Genomic DNA, 22141 nt, shown 5'->3' with positions numbered 1-22141 from the left:
CGGAGTAGGTTTTTTTTGAAGACGTTTCACCTCTCATCCAACAGGATTCAACAGGATTCGACAGTTCTGACTGACCACTGGGAAATTCTGGTATTTAGCCTCCAGGGGGCTGCATACCTGTAACGAGGGTCACCAGGGTTTCTCGTCTCATTGTATAGAGACCACACTCTAGTACAGCAGGTGGTGGTACGCACCTCAAACTGTTGGTTCGTTATTTAACCAAGTGCCATTCAGGTGTTCAAACAGAACATGGGAAGAACTTCTTCCACAGACACAAACAGTTGTGTTTTTCCTCATTTTATTAATTTGGATTGATAATTTTAAACATTTTAAACAAATTAATTAATTTGGATCGATAATTTTAAACATTTTAAACAAATTAATTTAACATTTGCCTACCAGAACTGAAAATAACATGTTTTGTCACTTTAGGTAAATTCCCAGAGAATACCAGCTGACTTCAGGCACGTTTATGCTAAAACATGTTAGATTTCCTTCATTTGAACTGTGTCACTGTTTAACAAAAACAACTTCTTCCAATAATAATAGGGTTTGCAAACCTTTAAGTATCTTTGGTAATAAAATACATATTTATTACATTATTTCTGTGACATTTACCTACACAGACGAAAACAAACTAGCAACATGTTACAGTACGCATGTTTTACAGGTTACTAAATAGTGGCGACTGCTGCCCGTGACCCGGTAACGGATAAGCGGATGAAAATGGATGGATGGATGGATGGATATTCTGTACATACTGTCAATGCATAGCATGAGTAAAAGAATGTAATGTAAAAGAAGGGCTCACTAGTTCCCAGTGAAGTCGAGACTAGAAATCTCTTGGCCTATTCTCTCTAGCCTATTGTTGTGAGCAGCCGTATCTCACAGCCTTTACACATCATATTGAATGCTTTTTTCGGTAGCATCACGAACATTCTTGAGGAAAACAAGTGGATTGGTTCCGCCAGATCCTTTCTTTTGAGCAACACATGCACCACCGAGGAGGCAGCGCTGGTTAGCCGGCACAATTATATACTTGGCTACAGTATTGATGTGGTAGTTTCGGAAATCTACAAGAGCTGACACGCACCCGTTGTACACCCGGCGGAGGTCTGATCTGGGCCTGGAAAAAATGAAGTTGCGGAGCGATGGGCACGTGGAGAGAGCTTCGATCAGCTGCACGTGGTCAGGAGGCATATAATCCCTCATACTTTTCAGGTAGGCTCCTTGTTGAACAGCAAGAAAAGAAAGTGGATTTTTTTATGGACCTCTCATTTATAATATGCGTCTGATAGGGTTGAAAAGCAAAATGTTTTCCTACCAGCTTCATCTTCGTGTTGGATACAAAGCAGAGCATCAAAGCACTGAATGGTTGAACTCTGTGCTGCACTTAAGCCCGACAGACGGATGGGTTCATCACTCACACCTTCATACAGCAGACCCCTGGGTAGCAGTGGACTGTTCTTCCATCTGAAACATTTGGAAGCTCCAGATATGTAACTTTGGAAGAAGCAAGCCATACCACCTCGAAACCTAACTAGTGCTACTAGTTTCCCCTACAATTCATCAATATTTTTCTACAAACATAGAGTTTGACAAAAAAAAAACAGATTAAAAAAAGAGAGAAAAATGAACAGCATGAACATCATTGTACTGCATCAATAGAGAATGTCAATGGAACTCACCCATAGAAAAACATTCTCGTCGTTCCAAAAAACTCAGCAGTATCCACGTAATCTGGGAATTGCACGGTAATAAAACAGAGTTCATCCGTCTCACAATTTTATAAAAAAATTCCGTCTGAGCAAGGTGACGTTTAGACTCACGGTGCATGAGTGCAAATAGTTCCTTCATCTTTTTCAAGGAGTAAGTCACTTGAATGAGTCCTTTCTCGACCCCGTCGAGGTCGAACGTTTTCATTGCACGCATGACCATCAGAGCCCCCTGAGCGGACATGTGAGTTAAGAGTGTGTCTTGAAAAGAAAGACGAGCTGACAGGCTGATTATTCATGAAAACAGCTGGTACGAAAAATTGAATGTAATAGTAGACAGTTTACCATGATGCCTGGACCAGCGGCCCCCTCCACTAACAATGACACAATGAAAAACCATCTGCTGGTCTCGCCACCAGGGAAGGGGAATCTCAAATCCAGGTTCCTATATTGACAATGAACCATCATCAGGACACCAGCATCTTAAGTATCGATTTATATATTAAATATATAAACATATACATACCCAATGTCCATGTTTCTAAAATGAAAAAAAGGACTGTTGTTGAATATCATAAAATCAATTTATATCAGAATATAATCAGTTATACTCCCAGACCTTTAACAACCAAGCTACTGTATATGTTGAAAAAAAAAAAAAGGACTTGGATATTCATTTCATTAATATTATCGAGCTACTCACCCGGTGGGCTCCCTGAATTTCCAGTTGTACAAAACAACATCTGCATACGTTAAAATGGGTGGAACGCCAAGCCTGCGAGACACCAACCAGAAGGGCAAGGCTAGCGTTTTTGGAAGAACCTGTTTAAAAAAATAGATGCGGGGGCTCCACTTTCATTTTGTATCATCATTTCCGTCCGTTAAGTCAGACCTGTTTCACCTGTGTGTTTTACCTGAGCAGGAGTGTTTTTCTCTTGCCACACGTAGCCCATGGTGATTAACCCCAGCACAAGGTGAGCCAACCTCAGCTCCTCATAACTGGTGAGGAGATGCGGACTCAAGACTGGCATCTAGATTTGAGCAAAGGCCATTTTAATTTTCTACCTGGACGTCTTCAGTTTCCAGTGCAACCACACTCTCTGTCAAGAGGCTCTTCAACATACCCGATGAACCATGTCCCGTAGCTCACGTGACTCAATCAGCTGTGTCAGATTGTTTGCCAGGTCCAGCCATTTCTTGTAATAGTCCGGAAGGTCAGTCTAAATTCCGAGACAGGAACACAACAGAGACTGGACACTATAGAGAACACAGCGCCTGCTTTGCATAGTAGTGTTGGTCAGAAAGAATACTCCAATATTCTAAGAAGAAAAAATCTACAGAAGCATGACTCAACTATATTAAACTTGTTTAGGGGAAAGGAATACAACATATAAGCTTTATTAAAAATATTTTATTTTAAATAAAAAATATATCACATCAATATAATCACGTAAAAAACTTTATACTTTATATTATAAAAAATTAATTTAGGGCTAAAAAGGGTCCTCTCACCAGCAGGGTCAAGAGAGCATGTCAGTGACTTACAAGTTGTTGCTCTTGGACGAATCCAAACTCCTCAGAAATACCAAACGCATCAAGGTCAGCCTTTAGTGCGTCCATGTCGGTAGTCCTCAAAGTTCTGGTTAGTGATCAGAGCAGCAGCATCGGGAATATACAAACACAGAGGTCATTGTTTTTCCTTCTTTTCATAACCCTGCCTACTTTTTTTGTAATCCACTCACATATGCTGAAGTTTTCACCCTCAGAGTTAACCTAAGGGTGAAAACATTTCAGCATGTGTGTCTTGCAGAGAACAAATAATGTTGACGGGGAACGGAGCTCAGAGACTTACCAAGCTGCTGCAGGACAAAGTCTCGTATTCAGACGCAAAAGTCCTCAAATCAATCAAGAAGTGACCGCAGGTATAAATGCAACACAAGCTGGGGGTGGGAGGAGCTCAACTTGGACAAATAACAGTCAAATCTTTGTTGGACAAATAAATAATAATAATAATAATGGCCTAAAACAAACTGATGAATCGTTTAATTTCTAAATTATATTACCAATGTATTTTTCTTATTTGTGTGGGTTTTTTGTGTGGAGTTTTTTGTATTTTGTGAAGCAAAAAAACTGAAGTTCTAGTTACATATTATTATGAGTTTTAATTTTAAAACAGTCAAACAGTAAGGACCAGGTGTCGTCTTTGAGTGACAGCTGTGCTTCCAGGTTCTTTTTAGATATTACTGTTTTAATAGCCTCACGCGAGAGATGCTGAATGAAAGCAGGTGGTGCAGTGCAGTGCAGTGCAGTGCACCAGTGGTGAACGTTTGAGAGAGCTCCACAGTTGACGAATCCAAGAAAATGGTTTGCTGTGCACACAGGGAAACAAGCGTTTCCCTAACAGTTTGGTTTGTCCAGCTCTCAAATTGATTTCATTGCTAATTCTGGCGTTTGATTCGACCAATCTCTCTCACCAATGTTTGGTGAGCTACAGATTGCTGTTTATTTTAACCTTGGCAAAAAAGGGGGCAACTCCACAAAACACACATCTTGATTGATTTCCGTCATGATGTGTGTCCATCATGAAGCTCTCCTGTAATATACAATATTAAAATATCCATAGTAGCAAACCAAAAAAATAAAGACAGTTTTAAATCAATGATGCATGAATTGGTTATAAATCCACAATACAAATACGCAACAATTTGCCTTGGTTGAAATAAAAAAATGAATCACCCAGCAAGGTGTAAGTAGTAGCCTGCGTTATCTCAAAAAGTCAATGGTCGTCCCATGACACTGCACACCCTAGTACTGTAGGTGGCGGTATAGAATTTTTGTATTTTCTATTTCAGTTGGTAACAATGTTTGCATAGTTGTTACAATAAAGGACGTATTTGGTCATATTTTGGAGATCATTTTGTTTAAAAAATGTGTGAAAAAATCATATGGTCAACAAAAAAACGTGAATCGCATCATGAGCTGAGTGTACCGTTACATTACAATCAATAGGTCTTAAAAAATATTGAAGCATTGCATGACAACCGTAGGTCTGTTCCTCCAATGGATTATCCAGTAAAAATAGACCGACCCCAGAAGACATGTTCCATTAAGTATCTTTCGATTCCTCTCTTTGTCACTCAGTCATTGTGGAAGTGAGGTTGTGGTGTAATTGTAGGCCACAAGGCAGATGGACCATAAAACGCGACGTTTATGGCGTCACATTGCACTTTCGTCTTGCCAAGCCGCTGCTGGTGGGATCCACAAAAACGGTTAGAATCCATGAAGAGTCCCGTCACGGCCACAACGAACAATATGACACATTTTTATAATTTGAGCAATGGAACCTATTAACAGGGATCAATGATCTTATATGTCACTACAATGGCTGCTCAGCTGTGATGGTTTTGTTTCTAGAGCTGTCAAACAATTAGATACTTTAATCCAATCACATCTCTTTTTTTTTTTTACTAATAATGACCTTATTGTAGGTGCTACAGTACTTGACAGAACTTGGTCTAATGATTTTAAGAGTAACGTACAACATATGGGGAAGAGTCACTGAAACTCAGTTTGACCGTGTCAGTGGAGTATAGATCTGTCATGTGAGCGAGTGGACAGTTTGTAGGTGCTCAATTATACACACTAATACCTGGTGATGAGAGCTGGCAGCAGAGTAAGTGATAGCTGGGTGGAGAGGAACCCAGGCCCCCGCTGTAGTCATCGATGTATCGGTCAGTAATGCCGAACGTGTTGTTGATTTAAGAAAAGCAACTGTTTCTGCATAAGGAAGCCCACTGACTCTCATTAGCTCTAGGGCTAAAGTCATCAATGACGTTTCACAGTGATTTTTCCTTCAGATGTGCATCAGATACAGACAATGACAGAAACTGACAGAGAGTGGACACATTTGTGTGTGCGTACAAGAATATGAGTGCAAGTAGGCCTTATCTGGCCTAACAGTAACTCAGAAACGGAATATGTGCATACAATTTTCAAGGCCTTATAGGAACCGCAGAAAGGATAATGAGTAGAGTTCCCATCACTGGCTAGCACGCATAAGGTTAGGGTCAGGCTGGTTGTTTCAGTGTTTTTTCACAGACTACGTGAGTTTCAGCACAAGTAAGATGTTGCATAATAGCACAGAATATCATTTTGTCATAACAAAAACTGTATAAATGGCAAAGAAAGACATGTGGTTTGATTAATCCAAATGATGTCAAGAAAGAAGCGCAAAAGTATAACTTCAAATGTTGCCTCAGTGTTGGCAGAGTTTAGTCATTACTATGCACCTTAACGGTCTCTTGTAGAGCTTGTGTTGAACGTTGCGACCTTGTAAAGTTCAGGGTGCACTCGCACCATGGCCACACCAGGCCACCCAAGCACATTTGCCCCGGGATTCTAAGACTAGATCGAGTGCAACAGTTACACTCCGGTGCGCTGAGCACTTCCTTAAGTTTATTTTTCTGCTGCCTCTGCAAAGGTCTTTGTATGCCTGCAGCCAGATCGACAGTGAATCGCTGCCTCGCGGAGTCAATAAATCAACACATTGGTCAGATTTGCTGACGAATGTCGGGTGGGGTAGAGAACAACCGGCCCTCCACAAATGCATGCTGGGCATTGGGATTGTATTTGAAGCTCTAGGTGTTTCTTGAAACAAAAACTCTTTTTCACAGTGTGTTCAAATTACGAGCTTATTAACTGTGCCTTAGAGCAACGGCAAGCATATGGGCGGTGGAATTACTGGATATACAGTTCACAGGGCCCCCCTCATCTAACCATCAAAAACATAGATATAAACAGATATATTGATAATGTAAAATAATAATAATTATGAAAAAAATGTATATTATTGTCTTAAAAATGGGTTAAATAACCCAGCGGGGGACAGTAAGGGAAAAATGGAGCTCAGTTGAGCGCTCATAGCTCGATGTTTTCTTGTGTGTCCTTTGAGGAAAATCTTATTTATTTATATATGTATATATATATAGATAGATGGATAGATAGATAGATAGATAGGTTAACTTAAAGCCTGGTTGCATCTCGTTCAGATTAGCTTCAGGTGTATGGCAGCGCCTCATTCAGTGTTCATATTTGAGAGCTCACATGCTCATGAGTAGTGGCAAGGTGAAATATAACTCCTTGTTTTTTCACTGTTTTAGCTGACTAACTGGATGATTCGTCATATATCATCATCATATAATGCTACCTGGGGGCCTTCAGTGGAAGAATTATGAGTGTCTCTTTTTTTAATCTGCACCAGATGTAAACATGGTCTTCTTTTACGCACTTTTAATGTTCACCACCCAACAGGAAGATACGAGCTTCTTCTTCATAACAAACAATAGCAAAAATATATACACTAAAAAGTCAGCTTACACAGCTGTATGGAACATTATAAGTTCTTCAGTTGAACAAGTTATGTATATTATCTACAGTAGATACGTGTCAATAATTTCATAATCGGATTAACACATTATACAGTTCATCACCGTGTGATGGGTTGCAGGAATTCCTTTCTAAATGAGTCAGTGTTAAACAACTCCAATGAAAATGGTCAGGTTAAACCTTCCTAGGTCTTGTAAAAGTAAGGTAAATCTAAGTGAAAATCTAAGTGCCTTATGATTAACTAGGAGCAAAATTATTGTATCATAAAAATGAAGCTAAAGATATAAGTATCTTCCCTGTTGTTGAAGATATAGGGCAGACAACCTGGCAGCTGGGGAAGAAAACAACTCCATTTGATAGGTCCATGCCATCCGATCGGATTTGCGTGCACAACTCTGTTACGTCTAAAAACCTGGGTTGGGAAAAGATAGATGGTCAGACTTTGTGAACTGACGTCTTATGTCGTTTGTCCGGGTCAGCGTAGATCTGACCCAGAGCTCTGTAACTGCCTATTTTGCTGATTCTGTAAGTTAAAACACTTCTCCTCATCTGACTCACACAAAGAGAGATTTCAGCAGACTGAGCAGAACCCAACAACGCTCAGGTTAAACCTTCTTAGGTCTCAAAGGAGCTTTTAAATGTAAATGACCAAATTACAAAGATTTTCTGGATGAAGAACTTTAAAAAACGTTTCCATAGTTTCTCCTGCAGTTATGTTGAGCCCTAGCTGCCGTAAACGAATCATTTTCATTAATAATTTAATAAGTGGGGACCCACAGTGTTATGTTAGCCCAGAAACCTGAGAGCTAGTCGCATGTGTCCTGCTATATGAGCACAGGCTCAGGGGACAGTTCAGCAGAGGACGAGAGGAGACGGCTTCAGGAGGAGGCTCGTGGTTCTGCTGGAAGATCAGTTTTCCTAGCGTATGAGAATGACCACCTGCTTTTGCTGTCGTGGGCAGAGAAGATTAAACTCAACCCGCAGTGTGAGTGTGCAGGGTCATTTGTATTCAGTCTCCGGCTGCCAGCTTCTTGACCTGTGACAGTTGGAGGGAGTATTTTCTCAAGCTGAAGAAAAGAAAAAAACACCTGAAGATCTCAGAGATAACTACCAAGCTCTCTCTCTCTCTCTCTCTGTGGCCTCTACTCAAAGAAGTGGAATTTTTCTGCTCTAAAATGTAATCTTGATGACCGGGCAGGAGGGCTCTGTGAGGTAAGAAGTGTTCAGTTTACTTTTCCAGTACATGCAGGTTTTCCTGCTAAGTGTATCTGACGATGGCTAACAGATGTAACATCATGCATTTGTTTTTTTGCATCACTTAGTACTTAGGATATCGGGGGGACTGGAGCTAATCCAAACAGTCTGGGGCAGGACGAACTCACTGCAGGGCTCCACTACCTATATACCCGTGGTTAATTCAGAGTGAGTGTTAACCTACACCTTGTGGACTAGGCTGGAAACCACACACAGGGAGAAGAGGTGAACTCTATTAAAAACACCAGAGCTGCTGACCTTGCTGGATGTCAAAAAAAGGAAAAATTATATATATATATATTTTTTATTATTGACATAATTTAATAATAAAATTTTAATTCCCTGAGAAAGATAGTCAAACCAGTTAGATTCCTGTTTGAAGTTTGTGTTTTATCTATTTAGCTATGAGTCTTCCGCTCCAGGACGCTGTGAATTCAAACCGGTTAAATTCATATGTGATCACATGACGCAGGTCTCGTCTGGGAAAGACTGAGAAACTGTTTTAATACCGCACACAGTTCGCCACCGCTGCACAGCGTGTGCCAAAGATTTACTGAACAACAACAACATATTCATTCACATTAATCAAGGACGTATTTAAAAATATAAGCAGTTGATAAATAAAAAAATCTTTTTTTGACCAACTAAAAAGAGATCAAATGACAGGTACACGGTGCAGTGAAGAGGGATGTAAATGCGCTGTTTTAAATTGCAAACATCCAGAATAATGAGACTGCAGTGCCAGAAGAACAACCGCGGCCAACAGCCAGCACTTGTGAATAGCAGCATTTCTTCGAGCCTCATTTCAACACGATGGGTCTATCTCTCATGTGCACACAGCTCTGCACAGCCCGTCGACTCGCTAACCAGATGTGAATCTCATATGGCCTCATCCTTTGTTCCCTCACCGCACAATCAGACCCTCACACGTTAATTCAGTCACTGATTTCTGCGGATGCAAAAACGATCATCCAGTCACAACGACCGTGTACAAACTGTGTAACGTACTCTGGTCCATCTTTTATCAAAAGCAATCTTCTTCCATTTATAGATTTTCTACAAACCTCTTCCATATTTCCTCTGCATCTAACAAAGTTGTTAGGTTAATGGTCCAGTACAAGAAGTAGTGACATCTAATGGCTATGCTTAAAAATGCACAATACTGAAGACAGTTAAAATAAGAAGTAAGAATGAGTTCTGCATACAGGACAGGGTCAGCTAACGTCTGAACAAAAACACTGCACCACTTGCCAAAGTCCTTACATTTCGCACAGGAATTAGTTAGCGAGTGACGCGAACAAAGACCTCGTCACGTGGCGCTATACGTGGAAGATGTCTTTGTTTACATTCACTTTTTTTTTGGTTTTTGATAGATACTTTGAGTTGCACTACAGCTACCATAGTTTATTTTGAACTAAACCAGGGGTCTCAAACCCCTGACCTACCATAGTTTATGTAAGACCCCTGCTCTGACCTTTTGGAGCAAGAATGCACACGCGAAAGCAAAGAAAAACAAGAAAAACCTGAAGACGGACATACGCAGTAATGTTTGCGATAATTCAGTTAAAATGGAACGCCTTTACTAATCAACTCTGTGACTCAGACCTAAGTGGAACAGAAGGAGCAACTTTAATTGCATTTCTTGTGTAATCATCACTGTTACACATACACCTTAATGTGTCACTTTTGTTTGTGTAACAGCTCACTGTGCCCCTAAGTATTAAAGCACTTAAGGCAGTGTTAACAGAAAAGGCAACTTAAATATCAGCGGTGGTAGTCAGAGTTAATACCTAGTTGAAGAGGAGATGAAGCACTGTACTTGTCTGAAAAGAAGGTACGTGTGTTTTTATACAGCACGTTTAATGATAAGATTTGATCAATGATTTAATTTGAAATGTACTAATAAGGATGTTTAGGTGGGGTTTTGTTTGACTTTTAGATGACATTTTAAGTTAATTTATGAGAATTAGTTCGGGAAAGTGTACAGAAGAGTTTAATCAATGGTGTGTTCTTTGTTTTCTTACATTTTTGAATGCATAAATACATGCAAAACGCTCCAAACTAATCTTTCCGTTCCTGTAGGCCTCGCTCTTAGTATTAGGAAATAAGTTGTTCCAAGTTTACAGAAGAGTAGGTTTCCCACTTTTGTAAACCCTTTCTCTTTCCTCTTGTCCTTTTAAAGGTCTCCAGCGAGGACACCGCTGCTTCGCTGCACATGAGTGTCCTGTCACTGGTAGTTCAGGTTGGACAGGAGATGAAAAATGTGTGGCTCCTGGAGAAATAACACACTCCAAACACTAACGACAACAACTGCTCCCGGACTGTGGACGCAGGATCTCGGACTTTCAGAAATGCAGGTGTCATAGAGTTTGGTGGGAAGTTTTTACTAAATCACATCACTGTGTGCCACTGTGGACCCTGTCCATTCATCAGCACCGGGATGATGAGAGTTCCAAACTCCCATCAGGATGTTTGCACAGAGGATTCCACCAGTGCGTCATCTAATGATTTCAAACAGACCTTATCACCTGCTAAGGGATCAGCGCCGAGAGATCCAGGAAAGAAGATGTTTGTTAAACAACAGAGCCACTCAGAGGGCAAGTTAGAACCAGATGTACTCGTTGCCTCCCTAATGAACCTGCCCTCAGCGCCTGTGTACCGCTCATGTGTCCATTATGAAGTACCTCTGAGGTTTATAAGCTCTGTTGTGTGTTTAGACAAGTTATTATCCATTTCCCTGCTGGACCCTGGTGAAAAGGAAGAAAGTAAAACAGCTTTCTTCAAATCCACTCTGTCTTTACGTCTCGGTGTCTCATCCTACTGCCGATGCACCGACGCTACCAAAACAAACGGTGTTCATAGGGCACACCGAGCAGCCAGGTTGGCCACTCACCGAGAACGGGGTTCGGGCTTCCGCTGTAGCCCAGTGTCAAAGCAGCCGGGCTCGGGGCTAGTGAAGAATGTGCACACAAATGGTAACAAGCCTGGAGGTTTGAACACACAGGACCATGAACCGACTTCAGATTTATTGTTATTCAAAGAGCCAGGTCCCTGGAACACAAAGGAATACAGGCAGCAGGGGAATGCAGATGAGCCAACATTCACCTCCCAAAGCAATTTCAGACACAGACCCCACACGTTCAGTGTTGGCCCCGGTATGAAATTCATCATCTTCCTCCAGAAAATGTAATATATTGCGATCTTCACACGCCGGCTGATCTGCTGGTTCCTATTAATGACTCATGTGGTCTATAACCATAGAGTTGGAGATCACATTTCTGATGTGGAGAACTAGACTTCAAATCACCGCGACTTTAATCACATGGACACTTAAACCTGTGTCTGTGATTAAAACCTACATTATGCTGTTTCTCATGCATTGTGAATAAAGTAAATAAAAGTAAAGTTATAAAAAATAAAGACTGAGTATGGTCGATATTAACTTCTGGCCAATATCCAATATACTGATATAGTCTTAATTTCCGATTACGATATCAACCGATACTGGAAATATTCATTTATTTATCTGTACAAACCACTGTATGAGTATTAGATATATGAGAATTAAATGGGCCGCAATGCTGCTATCTAGTGACTTTAACTTTAATATACAGCCGTTTATCTACCAAACTATTTTTAGAGCACACATCATTTGGCAAAACCCAGCTATGGTATTATCGGGTTTTCATTATCGGAGGAAAAACCGATAAAGATTCTTACAGATATTATATTATATATAATATGCTAATATCGGTCGGCCGATATTATCGAACATCCCTAATAGAGACCCAAACCTTCCACGCCACAAGTAACAATACTGATGTTAGGGTAACTTTGCAGCTCACCTTATTCAGTAGACACAAGAATAGTCATGCCTGAGTAATATTTATATAACCATAAATGACATTATTATCAACTTTCAGAAGTGAATTTAGAAGCTTCCAGAACGATGGGCTGGATTCATTCATTGAAAATCCAGCATATCCTCTGCTGTACCTGACACCCAGTCAGGAGGCTGGTGCAGCACCTGCTGTTATCACAGACAAAACGATCAACATAAAATGCCCCTGCCCGTGGTTCAGTGTCTAAACTTCCTGTTTTCACTGAGCTGTCACAGAAAAGAAAAACAACTTTCTCTCTCTCCAACTCTCTCCAACACCAACCGTTTGCGTCTCATCACAGTAATGACCCTCGGTGTGACGTCTCCCTTTTTACTTTTTGAAATCATTTATTCCGGTGCCCAAGGGGCCAGGCATTACTGTAAAAATACATCCACACACACTGACAGCAGTTTTCATATGTTGCTCGGGGCATGTGATAATAAACACGGTGTGTGTGTGTCCACTGCATTGTCATGACACGATATTCACAAGAAATACTGCGTATGGTCCAGTGAAGATTGCAGTTATGGGTGCAGGATGGATGCAGTGTCATCTTCTACATTATTCATAGGCTACACTCATGTTCCCTCTGGGTTTTCTCCTCAGTAAGAGCAGTGGGGGAAGTGTGGCTGACTGTGTGCAGTAGGAAACCGTTGGGGACAGTTTGAGTCTCCCCAAAATATAAAAGCTTCAATAGAAAACTTGGCTAACATTTATTTCATACCCTTCAAACACTAAAGTCTAGAAAACGACAGCAGAACACATAGCAAGTTTTGTTTTTCCAGTGGAGAAAATAAGAATCATCTCAAACATTTCACAACATTCCTCTGTCTCCCTCAAGATGTCTCCAGGACAGCCAGCAAGAAGACGGACAGCAGGATAGGGCAGAGCTGTCCCCAAATATTCAGAGACATCTCCAACTTGGACGAGACATGTGATTTCCTATCGCCACGGAGGGACGAGTATCCGGACGCCTTGTCCAAAACTCTGAGTCTCAAAGTAAGCGCCACATTTCTCAAAGCTTTTCTCAATAATTGATGTAACGAACACTGCTCAGTTTGACAAAACACAGGTACCTCACCACCCGCAGGTTCAGCTGTTGTTAGGATGACAATAATACTTTTAATGAGGTAACATTCGCTGCATTTAAGTAGCTCCTCCCTCCACACGTCTCAGAGAGGAGTGTGGGAAAAGACTGTTCATTTCGTTGTATTTAACGGTGTGGCTGATGGTCTGTGGAACAGAGGAAGCTCAGCCTGATACACAACCTTTCATCCACCTATAATGTCGTCCTGAGTTCTCTCCCCCGAAAATTCGACCCCCTCCCGTTTCATTTCAAAGGACACCCAGCCAAAAGTGGACTAATATTTTGATTTTCACTATACACCAGGGGTCACCAACCTTTTTGAAACTGAGAGCTACTTCAAGCTACTTCACAAAGAGCTACCTGTTTGATACAGACTTCCCAAGCATTGTGACAAATTTATGGACTCTAAGTCGTTCCGGAGTACAAGTCACACCTGACAGCTAGAGTGCCCTCTAGCGGCTGGCATTGTGAAAATATCGAACATGTGAAGTTATATATTTTAATATATAAATCACACCTGTGTATAAGTTGCAAACCCAGCCAAAGGATGAAAAAAAAAAAGCGAGTTATAGTCCAGAAAGTACGGTAATAATAATAAGTCCTTGGAGATACAATAGTACACACTCTTCTTACCATCGTCATTGCACCCATTTGAATATAACTTCAAGTGGAACTGATTTAAAAAGAACAGCAACAGTTCAGTTTTTGACACTCTTGTTAACTAGTTTTAGTTTAAGAACATACCCCGCGGACATCTTAGGGAGTCCACGGGTGCTACCAGGTGCCGCTGGTGATTTATTTATTTGTTCATTGCAGTCTACAGCAATCCAAATTAAGGAGGCCGCTGTTTGAACAAACCTTTGAAATGACTACGTTCTCCCTTGGCCTCTGACAGCCACAGCATCTGTGCACAAACTGGAGTGAAATCCATTTGCTGAGATGCTGATGGTGCAGAGTGTTTGTCATGTGTTGAATACTGTACTGTGCATAACTTTCAGGAACAAGTGGCTCTGTTCTCCATTTTAGGTATTTTGTGCTGATTCAAGTGAAATGCCAGTGCAGGTGATGAACCTGAGGTTTCAACTTCCTGCTGCTCCTTTTGATCCTTTAACAGCAAGAAACATAGAATAATGTTTGACAGATATTCACTGCCCATCATTTCATAAAGTGGGGAATTGACACTGACATCATCAATCTGTTCTGTGTTCAATACAATACAATACAATACAAACTGCAACATGAAACATGTATTTCCAGTTTGGGTAAAAGGTAGAATTTAAATATTTTACAAGGACAAATGCATGTATCTACCATCAGGATGACTGTTATCAGAACAGACACAGAAACTTCTGTGGCATAACCATTCTTTCTGTCTGACATATCTTCTGCCAACTAGAAACACTGAGGATATTTTTCTTTCTCTCTCATCCATTAATCTAATTGGAGTGAGGAGCGAATATCAATATATCAAGGTTTGTTAGTTTTTCTAAAGCGTTCGTGTTCCCTGACAGAGGAAAACTTTCATTTTTACATGCAGTATGCATGAGCATATAATTTCCCTCCACCTCGGTGCTATTACAAGAAGATTTTCCAAGGTTAAAGAATGGATTCTAGCCCAGTGGAAATCCTTTTTTTTCTTCTATTACCTCTGGATTAGTGTCTGCAAGTTGTAATGTATTCTCACCAACAAGAAGCTTGTGTGTTTATCCCCCTCCCACCCTCAGGAGGCTCTGGAGCTCTTTAGGCCAGACTTCATCAGTCGATCCCAGGGTCGGGTGAGGAGGCTGGAACAGAGAGCCAAGAGAAGGAGAGCGCTGCAGGGCTCCAATCCAGACCTGGTCCAGGGCCTCGGGGAGGATCAAGGCAGGCTGAAGAGAAACTGCACCATGCCTGATCCACTTAGTGGTAGGTACATGTGAATAATTACACTGGCTGTGGTTGCCTCCCCAGCTGGAGAGCCAGGGTGTCTGTGGTAAGAATTAAGGAGATACATGTTTTGTTGGTGTCATCATCATCATCACGGCAGCAGGATTTTAATCTAATGGCCTTAGCTTTAGTCACAACTTTCATATAATCTGGTCAGCAGAGTGGTTTTATAAAACAACAGTGACAGAACATTCAATATTCATGAAAAACAGATAAATCTGTTTTTACTGAAGCAACTATTAACTATAAACTAACTTTTTTCTAATATCATGAAATATAATTTTATTAAAAATATTATTTACCCTCTCTCGATAACCGGTCACTTTAGCTCGTGTGCACACTTGCTAATGACCAAGTCACAGATTCGACTCATAACACATGGTATGTACACCTGACTGAGTCTATATTTACCGACCTGTAGTAAAAGATAAAGGTAAAGGATATACACATTTTGCTGGTGTCATCATCAGGATTTATTCTACCTGTATACGCGTAAATCCTAATCTACCACAGATATGATGCGCCACCTACTGGCCTAGCATGTCATAGCAACGTAGCGATGTGAGCGTCATCGAATGATGAAATTAAACAAAAAAACCCTCTATAGTTGCAGGGAAAGCGGATTATTTTTAAATACACAACGAATCTCTTCCTTGTGATCACTGACGTGTGGTTTACTGTTGCATTTTTAAAAACAACAACAACTTAAAAGTGAGGCGGTCTCCCACTCAGAAGGTCAGAGGTTTAAATTGTAAGACTGAACAGACCAATAACTTTGATTAATGGTAGTCCTAGTAACCTACATAGAATAATAATAAATAAATAAATAATGCTTATTTTATAACATTTTTTAAATAACAACATCAGCATCCCTGGGGTAAGAGAATGTCACTTGAGGGTTCCCTTTAACTGTAAAGGAGTAATGGGGGGGGGATACTGTGCAGTGGTATTTGCTCAACTTTACCACCTTGTGGAAAATGTGAAGAACTACAGCTCGGTCAAAGTAATATCCGGTCTCCAAAGTGAATACATCTTCAATATTCTAAATTCTAAATTCACTTAAATCAACCAAAGGTCAAGTTATGATTTTTATAATAATATGTCTTATCTTCTGACATAAGTTGTTGGTATCAATAATAGTATTTGGATTTTAAAAATATAAGTTCGAGGTCAACACCTTTCTTTTATTGTTGAGATTAATCCAAGTTTTAAAATGATATATAGAAGGTATTGAAGTTTACTGAAGTTCATATTTCTTTCTATTTAAACTCTGGAATTATTTACTACCTCCACATTTAGACATTCATGAAGATGTGAAATTGAGAGTAATTGTAAAGACAGCAGCTGATTTTAAAGGTCATCACAAAAATAGGGCATTGGAAACTGAAAGGCTCACACTCAACAGGAAGTTCAGAGGTCATGACCTGACCCAGGAGTATGTTATTATTATGTAAGACGTGTGTGTGTGTGAATATTCAAGTGCATTAAGTAGTTCTCACAGGGCAAAGTGATTACACACAGACCAGTTCTCATTTACATTTTTAGGATTCATTTACATACTAATCCTGTGTGCATTTGTGTGTGTGTGTGTGTGTCAGATAACCTTTTCAAGCCCAGAGAGAGGTCTATATCAAGCAGAGAAATGCAACTGAGGTCCAGACGGTGAGTCTCATAGACCAAAACCACATTAAACGATAACACTTTAATGTTTCTTTTTTTCATGAAAACACAATTTTGATCCAAAAAGTCATGAGAAATGATATGAGACCATGTCCCAGTCCTTATCATTTTCTTCCTCTTATCTGGAATGGCACACCTGATTGGACGATGACTCTCCATTGTTAACTTTTAAAAGCTACACTATCTGTCGCTGACAATCTCTAGACAAAAAAGCTGCGGTCATGTGACTGAAAGGTAATCCTTTGTGAAAGAGTTATTATTGAAACAAGGATTTGGCCGGCTGTGGTTGTCGGCTCAGTCACCCTAAACCTTTCTTTGTATGAGTTTGCCTTTTTTCCCTGTTTCTGCAGGATATACAACAAGCTGCCAGAGGTGATGAAGAAAAGAGAGGAGGAGAAGAAGAGGACAGTGACACAAACCAATAGGTTGCGAGCAGAAGTTTTCAAAAAGGTCCTCTATTTTCATGCAAAAACAAACAACACAAATACAACAGTAATCGCTTTTAGGCCTTTATGCAGGAGCTACCAGTGGTGTTTAGAATTCTCACTTTATTTTTCCTTTAAGGTGTGTTCCATGAGCTATCTATTGTTAATTGAAAAAGAAAACGTAGTTTGGTCATTTTCCAGCAGAGGTCACTGTTTGATTGTTGAAGCTACACACTAAACTTAGCACGTCTACTTTTGCACGAACCATTTATCTCAGTGTGTACTGTATATATATGTAAGCGTTTATATACAAACATATTTATCATTTAAAAGCATCATTTAAAAAGCATAAAAATTATTTAATTTGTAGTAGTGGAACCTGAAAATTAGTTAATACAAAAACAGATTTACTCCCAAGTAAATTAAAAACTAAAAGGTGAAATGCATTAAAAGTCATGTTCCACTGGGACATCCCATTCTGCATTTTTCAGTTTTGGGAGTTTAATTTAATTTATTATTTGCCAGAGATCTGCACAGCAGGCAGGTCGATAAAGTCAATGTTTGTCTATATTCTTTGATGGATCTGTCATAAATATTAGTCTGCATCATCATTTATAGATTTATAGAACAGTCATTGGCACAAATAATATTTTACCCTGAAATGAAGATGACATTTGAATCCATGGCCACAGAACAAATGTCCAATGTCCTCCATTTATAATGGGTTAAAAACAAAGCATTATCCCGCTCCAGATATCCTCAGTCTTTGCTGCTGCCGGTCACGTGCCTCTATAAAAGATCTGCCAACCCTCTTAAGCCTGAAGGTGGCAGTGCAATTTGCCAAGTAGACAAGGCCTAATTTCTCCTTCCGTCTGTTTTTGGACAGAAAGATGGATAATTAGAGCCTTGTCCACTTGGCACGATGGGCTGCCACTAGGGGGTGGGCTTATAAATGTTAGACAGTGGCACAGATTATATAAAACCGGAGATCTGCATTTAATGGGCATACGTATTAGATAAAAGCTAGTGGTTAAAGTAGGACACTAGTGAAGGACGCCTTACTCATCCTGAAGTGCCTGTCATTCATAACAGAGTTTTCTTTTAAGGGAAATCCAACACAATTGGCTTTTCCTTTTTATATCTGCTTTTGTCATTTTACGAATTTATATTTCCCAATTAAATACTGTAAGACCTTTTATAATCAGGGATAAATGGAGCAGACGCAGCTTTAATGAAGCTGGTGTGACCTTCACAACACACAAATGGACAGAGCCAACGTACACTACAGTAGTAGAAATACAGAGCTGAATCTAGAAACGATTCAGAATAGGCAGGCCAATGCAGAATAGAACCATTCTGTCTGGCACGCAGCTGAAATGACATTCCAGCTGCTGGATGTTACTGTAAGAGGGGAAGGATTGCATAGCAGGGTGTTTGGTCTGATAACATGTTTGAATTATCCCCCCTAACTGGGCTTAGCCACCTCAGGAGTGAGCTTGATGGACGTGAAAGCCAATTTAGCAGCAGGTGCCCCTCCCTGCCCCCACGGTGTTTTGCAGAACTGCTCTGAACACTGTGAAGCGAAGGCCGCTCAGATAGAGTGCAGATAGATGTGTTTTGTTCCTCAGGGCATGTTATCGATAACATTGTTTTTCTTGTTTTCCAGAGACTGCTGGACCAGGTCCTGCAAAGATAAAGGGGAGGCAAAGCACAAGGGGGCTCGCTCACTTAAAGTTTTTCTTACTGTATTATTGCATCTCTACATCCCTCTAAAGTATTTATCATGATAACTTCCTGTGAATTAATGTGGACTGTTGACATATATATGTTGTGTGTTTTATTCCTGAAATTTAAGTTTTGAAGGCAACCCTCAACACATTCTACAAGCCACAACATGCACAGTTATAAAAAATCCACCGAATCTTTGAAACCTAATTATTAGGGATTTTTGGTAGGATTTGGAGTGATACTGTACATTTGAATAATTTTCTTGACATTTTTCAAAATTGTAATTTCCATCAGTTTGACAGATAAAAACATCTACCTGCAGTCATTTGTCTTTCTGTTCCAACAATATACAGAATTTTTTTGTCATATTTAGGAATGACAATGTATCTTGATTAATCATGATTTTACATAAGTGTATTACAATGTTTTTTCATATTAAAATACGGGACCTTGGCGCGTCCTCAGAGGCATTAGTGGTCCCCATCGATATTTGCTGACAATTCCTTCTAAAAAGTGTTTATGATGTTGGGAGTGTGTGCTTTTTAGCTAATTGAATGTTGTGCAGACACTGTAGAAACGTGACGGCCGCACATCACTGTTAATTATAAAATGAGAAGGGCCTGAAATATTAATGTAATGTCATTAATCTCTCCAGCTGAAGAGGAAATCAATGCAGATTAATGGTGTAATTTGGCTAATTTTATTTCCCAATGATTTAAGGTCTTCCGTACATTTCTCCTCTAACGCACATCAAGCATCTGAGAATGAAATAAAAACCATTTCCGAGATGTTTCTTTGCTGCATACTGCGGGATTTTCCTGAGAAATATACTGTAGGAACATCATGCAAAGCACCTTGACATTGTCAATGACACAGTATAATGTAAAGGAAAGAGACAGAGAGAGAGAGCGAGAGAGAAGAAGGATGGGACTATTTTTTATCCTTGGCCTCACATCTGCCTAAGGCTTCTGGAACCTCCCATCCGGAACACTGGAATTCCAAGCTAATCGAACTCAGGAGACGCACAGCGCCTGTGAAAGGAGTCCTTGTCATGAGACTCCAAATGAGAGATGACATTGTAATAGGAGAGGAGGTTTGTGAGCCCTGCCTGGGATCTCAGTCCACATCATGGTCCCGAAAAGGTGACTGACACCAGTCTGCTGGGACCAGAGATCAACAGGGGGACACAAACACTGTAAATAAGTTGTCTTGTAGGATAGGTTTGGTGAGTGACATTATACTCTGTAGTACAATACTCCAGCTATAGAACAATTTCATTACGTTACTGGATTTATTTTTTTTTTTTCTAGCATGAAAGCCTGAGGATGTACCTTCTGAATATTAAACACCATACAGTATGCAGTCAACAGACCAATTTTGACATCTAAGGTTTTTTAAAATTGTTTACAAGTACAGTAATACCTCGAGATACGAGCATAATCAGTTCCAGGTCCGAGGTATCTCAAATCATTTTTCCCATAAGAAATAACAGAAAAAAAACATTCCATTCCATCCATTCTGGCCCTCTAAACAACTCCCTTATTGGTGCTAATAACATGGAAAAAAACATGTTTTTAATTGATATAGATACACACAAAAACTTATATAAGGATTCCTGTGATATAAAATAAAATGTGGTTTTAATTTCTTCTTCAAGTTCTTACCTTCAAGACAGACGATACAGTAGCGGCTAATGGCGGCAATTGCGGAGGGAGGAAGGGACGGAAGAGAATTGGCCCGTACGTAAACACTTGATTCCGTAACGTACCTTAAACGTACACTACGTAACTTAAATAAACTTATTTTTTTAGCGGACACCACGCTCATACTTATCGACAATTTCTTGCTTTATTTCCATGGTCATCATGCGTTTCTTCTTCTTCTGCCATCCTTACCACTCACTCTCTAAGGACTCATCACTATTGAAGGATAATGCACAAAATAGAGAGAAAATCACGATAGATAACGCAAACACAATACGGAAGACTCACGGGATATGCGTCCGGAAGTCGACGAATGAGGGTGCTGCTCCGAGTGCTGAGCCACCTAGCGTTGGCATCTGTAAATAAAAATTAAACACTGAACAGCTGAACAGAAAGTAAGCAGAATTTCATGTGTTTTTGAGTACTAGTAAAAGTATTTGAATGAAGTATCAGGGTCAGATGCGGATAATGGTATTAATATGCTATTACACTGTTTTACGTATATGTATATACACAGTATACAGTACAGTGGGTGGTTCTCAATCCCTCCATCAATATTAAATCAATTTATGCAAACTGCATATGAGGTTTAATGATTGCGGAGCACACACATAACAACCTACTGTTATAGGTAATAGTGGAGCTGAGGAGCAGGTGGTAATAGTGATACAAAGAAATGAGAGAAAAGTAGAAATATATTTTGGGCATCTACTGGTCAGAGCTAAAGGTGATGGGGAAGGGTTTTTGAAATATTTATTGAGTTTTTTATCTCTTGGACTCACAAAGAAGTGAGTGTTCAAAGGCTGAAAATGGCTTTTGTTTGTCTTCAGAGGTGAGGTTGGGCTGTCCATCGACTGCCTGGGAGAAATGCCATCTGTTGTCATCAGCGAAGATACGGAGGATCAAGGGAAATGCTCTGCTGGTTTTTACGGAGGTCCGTAAAGAATATAGATGGGTATAAAAATACAACGTGGAAAACAACAACCGGGCTCCGATTTGAATGCCGGTTTACTTTTCTGTCCTCCAAACGGATCACAAGTTCCAAAAATAGACCAAGTACTGTTGATGTTGACAATAAAAGAAGTGCATGAATGTGGTAATGGCATTATCACATTCCTCATTTAACTTAAATCGTCTTTAATCTGGGCCTGTGGTGTTGAAGAGTGCAGCCACAGACGTTTGTTATTCATATCCCAATAATGGTATACAGTATAATTATGTACATCATATACTGTATCATCATTGATCATCTGTCTAACTTTAAAGGATGATAAATATTAATGTATTCGGTGTCATGTCTCAACATGAAGGTCATAAATGTTTACCCCCAGCCCTGATACAGAACATTAATTTATAT

General features: G+C 40.0%; 1 protein-coding gene across 2 annotated transcripts; it reads right to left on the bottom strand.

The window, feature by feature from the left end:
- Positions 1 to 352: 352 nt before the first annotated feature.
- LOC103387655 (indoleamine 2,3-dioxygenase 2-like) lies at positions 353 to 21028 on the bottom strand. Of its 2 annotated transcripts, none has more exons than XM_017037314.2 (12): positions 20746 to 21028; positions 15007 to 15289; positions 3261 to 3354; positions 2840 to 2935; positions 2630 to 2746; positions 2419 to 2537; positions 2242 to 2256; positions 2061 to 2160; positions 1830 to 1947; positions 1689 to 1740; positions 1325 to 1473; positions 353 to 1229 (listed from the first exon to the last, which is right to left on the bottom strand). In XM_017037314.2, exons 3-12 carry the CDS (start codon positions 3333 to 3335, stop codon positions 895 to 897), a joined length of 1176 nt encoding a protein of 391 aa, XP_016892803.1. In that variant the 5' UTR covers positions 3336 to 3354; positions 15007 to 15289; positions 20746 to 21028; the 3' UTR covers positions 353 to 894. The 2 variants fall into 2 exon arrangements, with proteins under 2 accessions (XP_016892803.1, XP_008320619.1); XM_008322397.3 differs by lacking the exon at positions 20746 to 21028 and adding an exon at positions 15664 to 16091.
- Between the last annotated feature and the right edge of the window lie 1113 nt (positions 21029 to 22141).

This window comes from Cynoglossus semilaevis, chromosome 12 (genome assembly GCF_000523025.1).
Source record: "Cynoglossus semilaevis isolate Cse_v1.0 chromosome 12, Cse_v1.0, whole genome shotgun sequence".
Taxonomy (NCBI): domain Eukaryota; kingdom Metazoa; phylum Chordata; class Actinopteri; order Pleuronectiformes; family Cynoglossidae; genus Cynoglossus; species Cynoglossus semilaevis.
Note: the sequence above shows the minus strand (reverse complement) of the source record. Positions and strands in the feature narration are given on the sequence as shown.

What these genes read in the sequence shown, in the direction of transcription:
- LOC103387655 (XM_017037314.2), bottom strand. Translation starts at nt 3,335, where the DNA reads ATGGACGCACTAAAGGCTGACCTTGATGCGTTTGGTATTTCTGAGGAG. An exon ending in TCGTCCAAGAGCAACAACTT is followed by an intron (nt 2,936 to 3,260) that starts GTAAGTCACTGA and finishes CTCGGAATTTAG; the next exon opens with ACTGACCTTCCGGACTATTA. An exon ending in TACGGGACATGGTTCATCGG is followed by an intron (nt 2,747 to 2,839) that starts GTATGTTGAAGA and finishes GCTCAAATCTAG; the next exon opens with ATGCCAGTCTTGAGTCCGCA.